The sequence below is a fragment of the Phytophthora infestans genome, genomic scaffold (genome assembly GCF_000142945.1).
Source record: "Phytophthora infestans T30-4 supercont1.54 genomic scaffold, whole genome shotgun sequence".
Taxonomy (NCBI): domain Eukaryota; phylum Oomycota; class Peronosporomycetes; order Peronosporales; family Peronosporaceae; genus Phytophthora; species Phytophthora infestans.
The window spans coordinates 512476-518724 of record NW_003303705.1 but is presented as its reverse complement, the minus strand read 5'-3'; the positions used below and the strand labels follow the sequence as shown (position 1 = coordinate 518724).

The window sequence follows — 6249 nt, the reverse complement described above, 5'->3', positions numbered from 1 at the left end:
GAATCGGCCTTTCTGGGACGCAAACACTGTAGCAGCTATCGTGAACGCAAAGTAATGTGCAGTGCTGTACATCTAAGTACTTAATTTTCCAATACACTACTATTGATATCAATTATTTATTTCTTAAGTTGTAGTTTTTGTAGCAATAGCTTATTTTGGCATGGACCTTCAATATGATTGCAATTGTATTATCGGAATGCCTGCCTATGTGGTTGTCAAGCGCGTTTGTCAACCCCTTTACTGACGGTCGAAGCTTTGGTGCACTTGTTGCAGTCGTGACGACCGACGGACACGTTGTACTTCTCCAGGAGACCCGACAGCCGCTCGGCTGAATACTCCCACCGAGGCGCTGTGGTCACATCTACCTGTGGCTTTATCTCCAAAGAAGGAAAGGTGGGGTTCGGTAGCTGGCGCTCAAGAGGAAACAGCTTGAACTGCTGGTCGTCGTTGGGGTTTTCAGCAACACGATGCAGCGGTACCGAAAAGACCGATTTGTCAACTTCGTCCGTCGAGCCGTCCTGTGGAAATAGCTCACTTGCCCACGACACGGGCTTGATCTCTGCTGTCAGCGGAGAGGGGTGGTCATCTAGACGGTGGGAGAGCTGCACTGAGAGCTTGTTGAAAGCTTCGTGGCTTCCTCTCCAGTGGGAGTGTTCAAACTGATTGCTAGTTTTGACATTTGGCATCTTGTCACCCAGAGGGCGCAGCTTCATATCTTTTTGTGCTGGAACTTTACCGTTCTGTTGGCTTTTGTTACGTTGAATTGCCGCCACTGCGGTTAGTTGACTATCGTTGTCAGTTGATTGTCTCCTCATGATCATACCACTCGGGACGATAGCAGGCACAGGCTTAGGGAAGGGGAGACGCCTGGGCTTGCGGCCATAGATGAGTGGCGATAGATCCTGCGAGTAGCAAGCCATCATCTGTCTCCGTCGCTCGGAGAAGCTAGTTGTGGGGTGGGTCTCCGCTGAGCAGATCTTGTCGTTGTTATTGGTACTGTGTGGCTGGAGGGGCTGATCGGGTTTGGATAATTGCGTCGTCAGGTGGGGCAAACTCACCTCGTACAGCTCCGCAGAGGGCTCGGATATTCGTCTTTGAAGTGGTTGGTAGACCTTTGGAGGCTTCGGCTTCTTTTTCGACTTGCCCATGTTTCCTTCCTGCTCGGAGCGGCTTGTGTTTTCTTCACCTTGAAGCTGCAGGAACTTGAGCTCTTCCTCGCGCTTACGACGCCCTTGTATCATCAAGAAATGCCTCCGTCGCTGTCGAGCGAGCTCCCGCTGAGCGGCAAGCGATTCCTCCTTTGCACGCTTGGCTGCCTGCAGCCTCTCCCTCTGTCGCTTTAAAATTTCTTGCTGACTTAACAGGAGCTGCATTTGATCCTGGCACTTCGCCTCAGCTTTCACGAGAAGGCTCAATTTCGGCAGCGGCGACAGCGCTCCGCTTCCACCACCACTCGATTGTACCGTCGACGATGCATCGGCTTTACCTGCTAGCCGGAGGATGCAGGATGCGCACAGTAGCTCGGGTTCAGCTGAGTCGAGTCTGGCGTCAGAGCCCTCGAGGAGCGATTCAAGGAGCGGTGGCATCAGCTGAAAGCACCCTATGCAACACGCCGATGCGCCCTCGTCTTGTTCACCTACCGCAGCAGCTTCTACGGTGTGCAAGTGGTTGGCGCCAGGCGATTCGTGTGCGTTGGCATGCTGGGCTACCGCGCTGGAGGCCTCAATCTGTAGTTGGAGGTAAGTCAACATCTAGAATGTGTGAAGCTAGGCATCAAGCTTTGTCTCTCTAAATATAGAGCCTGGACTCACCACCTTTCTTGTTTCGGAGCTGTTACAATATTCTGCGTGAATAGTGAACGCCTGATATATATGCCAGTCTGTAGCAAAGCAGTTTGGAGCGAAAAACAACCCGTATTGATATAAGTTAACACAGCAAGTAATTGATGCTCGCTTTGTTAACTAAACCCGAATGTTTGAATGGTTGTCGTGCTCACCTTCGACCGCGCACCCTCTCACCACATCAATGCAGTAAGTAAATCCACTTTATAAGGCTCGGCGTTTCCTTCTCCTAAGCAATTTAATGCATGCATCACTTTTTTTATAGTAGAGTAGCCTTCTCCACTGGTTGCTTCAGTAGTGTAGCTGACGACTTGAAAATACAACACATGGTGGCTTTGCCGGGAGGTTGGGAGACAGAACTCGTTTACGGCCCATTCAGCGATTGCCTTGTAGGACATGAACGAGAGAGTGACCACCTTCTCGGCCCAGGTAAGGCGTAGCCGCCTCGTAGGATTGCGGGGCATGGCGGATTTGGTAGCTTAGTAACGGCGGGATGTCAAGGTCCGTTAACCTACATGCGCATAGTATGCATACCTGTGCAAGGCGCCAAAAGCGCGCCAATTTCAAATGTTGAAATGTACTGAATTTGCTGCTTGTACCTCCCGTGGATTCAATCTTAGCTCAATACCTTTGCACATCTCCTTCTTGTCGTGCTGATAGGGTGGTATTATTCTTTGTGGTAGTTTATGCGCTCATGACCCGTTCACTATTCACGCAGAATACTGTACACCAAAGTCTCGAATACATGTCTACTGTACACACTTCAACTGTGTCGCCTTGAAGTCCATCTCCCCATGTGAGAGATAAGCTACTGTACTACATGTAAAATGCAGATGTCCAGATGAGGGGCAAAGATAATAACGAAAGTCTTTCAGTCTCCGTTTTGCTTCCGAGCCGTCTTCACTGAAGGGCATTCAGTCGAGCTTGTCGGCATGTCCACGTCCAACGTCGCGCCGCAGCACCACAGCGACGCCCACCTGGCGCATCTGCATGCTGTAGGGGTGGTTCAGAGGGAGCAGAGCGTGGGGCTCAAGATTCTGCTGGGCGGCATCGCCAATACCATTTCCGCTGCGGCGACCAACCCTATTGACGTCATTAAGGTGCGACTGCAGCTACAGGCACTAGAGTCGTCGGCCGTCATGTCTTCAGCAGCGGTGGCGGCTGGCACAGTCGCTCCAACTCGGTACCTTGGCTTTGGACACGGTCTCCAGACTATCGTGCAGGAAGAAGGATGGTATGGCTTGGCTAAGGGCTGGAAAGCCTCGCTGATACGAGAGTTTACGTACTCGGGTATCCGCTTCGGCATGTACGACCAGGTGAAGGAGTTCTACGAAGACCAGATATTTCACACTTCCCCCGCCGAGCAAAGACGTACCCCGCTGTATATTAAACTGCTTTCAGGCGCCACGTCTGGTGGCATTGGTAGCGCACTCGTGAATCCTATGGACCTTGTGAAGGTGCGCATGCAGGCGGACCGCACGGGTACTCGCTACCACAACAGCTTCATATTTGCATGCCGCAAGATCTTCCAGGATGAGGGCCTGATCCAGGGCTTCTACCGCGGCGTGGCACCTACCACGTTTCGCGCCATGGTGTTGACCGCTGCGCAGCTACCCAGCTACGACCACATGAAAGAGACACTGTTGCATCATACTCCGCTGGAGGAAGGCGTGGCTGTACACATGATCTGCAGCATGTTCGCCGGTCTCACGGCTGCGACGGCGTCCTCCCCGCTGGATGTGATGAAGACGCAGATTATGAATGAAACCAACCTGGGCGGCAGGAACGTCCTAGGACGCGCCTTCATGGGCGTTTTTCGAACGGAGGGTATTCCAGGTTTCTTCAAGGGCTGGCTTGCCAACTGGTTTCGCCTCGGCCCACACACTATCATATCGCTCATGGCTTACGAGGAGCTGCGCGCTGCGATGGGAATCAAGCCCGTGTAATCGAATATAAACAGAGAGCAATGGTTCTATGGCGTGACAGATGATAAAAATACTAAACCGTTCGTTCTCTGGATATTATCGAAAGTATCGCTGGTTGGCCTAAGTCGTACTGTTGCGCGCTGAGGCTACTGTACCCCGTAGCCTCGGCCTCCAAAACGAAGAAAGCGACGATCGATTTTTGGCAAATCAATTGTAGTGAATAAATAATGAAAGGAAGATAAGTTGTAAGCTGAGTATATTTGTAGGTAGGCTAAGCTTAAGTTAAATTTACAAACAATAAGTCACGCTGTGACGGGGTCACACAGCACCTTGCGCTAGAGGAAGTTATCTTCCGAGAGTATACAAACTCTCAGTGAACGGCAGGTCACAGGTCCCCTCTTTAATTAAAGAGAGCGAAGTGACCTAAATAAGGTAGATTGTAAACTGAGTATATTTATAGGTAGGTTAAGTTTGGGTTTAATACAAACTGTTAGTTACCTATAGAAATGCAATGTCATTTAACCAATGGTTGGCTTTGAACGACCTTGGTACCTTGTACCAAATATCTCGGAGTATGACGTGTCATACTCCTGAAGTGTGAAGTGTCACACTTCATGTAACCAGGGTACACTTAGGGCTACGTACCCCGTTACATCCTCCCCCACTTAGGTTCGGTTTACCGACCAATCAGAATGAAGAGGTGTTCGTCACAAACTCTCATTCTCAAAGTCGAAAACCATCGACTTGGCCGCGCGAGCGCGGCAGAGGCTCACTTCACAGTTAGAGCCTCGAGCAGCAACCTGTGCGCTCTTCGTCTAGGTCTCCACTTCGACCGTTAACATGCCTCGTGGCACTGCTAAGAGCGGTGCTAAGACACGCTCCAAGGCTGCAGCCGGTAAGGCGCAGGCCAAGAGCACTAAGCCTCACGGCAAAGGCTCTGCACTTAAGGAGGCTACTCAGGTGGCCTCCGAGGCGATCGGTTCCTCGGGTGACGCGGCTGTGGACATGCGCGCAAGCAAGCGCCGCAGCCCGTCGCCCTCATCTTCAGACAATCGTTTGAGCCCTCGGTTCGTAGAACGTGAGCTCAACTCGGACAGTGAGGACGATGCCGAGTCCGGGAGCACTCATGATGCTCCTGCGGGCTCTGTGGGAGGACACAGCCCAGTGCCCAGTGAACACAAAGATGACAGCGTGCAGTCGCCGGCTAGTGATCAAGGTGATCACAGTCCTAGGACCTCTGTGCGCTCTGAGAGTCCGGCCGTCAAGGCTAAGGACGCTCCCAAAGCCGGTGGCGATGATGAAGGGAATCCTCGCAAACGTCTCTCGCTTGCCGAGGGTCTTGCGCGTGCTAAGGCCTCCAAAGCCGAAGGCGCCAAGCCCTCAAAGAAGCGTACTGCCTCTAAGTCTCCACTCCGCGAGGAGAAGGAGACTCGTCGCTCGTATCGGAGTATCTTCGACTCCTCGGATGAAGAGGAGGAGAAGGAGGAAGAAGAGGAAGAGGAGGGTGCTATCGTTGAGCCCCGGGAGGTCTCGAATGACCTCGACCAGCAGCAGGAGGATTTCCAAGCTGCCCAGCGTGTGCGTGGGAGTTCGGTGGCGGCACCCGTCAGCCAGGGAGCTGCCATCAACTCAAGAGGGTATTGGCCTCCCGAGGAGAGCTCTGGGGCTGACCTTTTCTTAGAGCTTCTCGTCGCTTCTCGTGGCCTTGTGGGCGGCCACACTTCTAGGGGCATCTATGAACGAGCCCTTTTTCAGAAAGAACAGTTGTTCGTTGACAACTTGGAGGCTGCTCGGTGTGTGCTTCTCGCGCCACACCGCATTCCCCTTAAGGACTTCACGACTTGTCGTAAGAAGCCCGAGACCCGGGGTGGTCTCTATCCTGTTTGGGGATACCCCTGGGTTATGCCCGAGAACTGTCCCACGTGGAGTTCTTGTGAGGACATGTTCTGGGCGTGGGTGGAGACTCTCAAGTACTCACCCACGGAGTTACGGGAACTCCATGAAGATCAGCAGCTGTCCCACATCCTGGACCAGCGTGATCTTCGTGTGAGGTTTGCCCACTTGATCAGCAAGCGTATGCTGCCAAGGGACATCCTGAAGCGCGCGGCTTCTAGAGCTCACGATGAGCGCGGGTACGGTGTGTATTCATCGACCGTACCCCGTTCGGGCAAGAAGCCCCGGACTACTTATGAAGCTGCCGCCGCTTCTGTTCCCAGATTGTGACAGCCTTCGGGCAGTCAATCAGGAGCCGTTCAATCGGCTCCCACGAGTTCTCGGAGTGGGCATAACCCCTCCACTTCACGAGGAGCTGTCGCTTGCCGCGACACCGTTGCTCCTGGAGGATCCGCTCCACGTGGAAGTGGACTTCTCCATTCCGGTCAAGCAGGGGCGGAGGTGCCCTCGTACGAGTACGAGTACTCGGCGCCTCCCGAGAGCCACTCTCGTCCGAGTGCTCCGACTGCGGGTCCGACACAGGACCCTGA

The 6249-nt window shown here is 53.1% G+C and overlaps 2 protein-coding genes across 2 annotated transcripts; one reads left to right on the top strand and one right to left on the bottom strand.

Annotated features, from left to right (window-relative positions):
• Positions 1-215: 215 nt before the first annotated feature.
• PITG_17426 (uncharacterized protein) lies at positions 216-2305 on the bottom strand (the record flags this gene model as incomplete). Its single annotated transcript, XM_002896695.1, has 2 exons — positions 216-1727; positions 2210-2305. 2 exons carry the CDS (start codon positions 2303-2305, stop codon positions 216-218), a joined length of 1608 nt encoding a protein of 535 aa, XP_002896741.1.
• A 468-nt stretch (positions 2306-2773) lies between these two features.
• Positions 2774-3787, top strand: PITG_17425 (Mitochondrial Carrier (MC) Family; the record flags this gene model as incomplete). Its single annotated transcript, XM_002896694.1, has 1 exon — positions 2774-3787. One exon carries the CDS (start codon positions 2774-2776, stop codon positions 3785-3787), a length of 1014 nt encoding a protein of 337 aa, XP_002896740.1.
• Positions 3788-6249: the final 2462 nt, after the last annotated feature.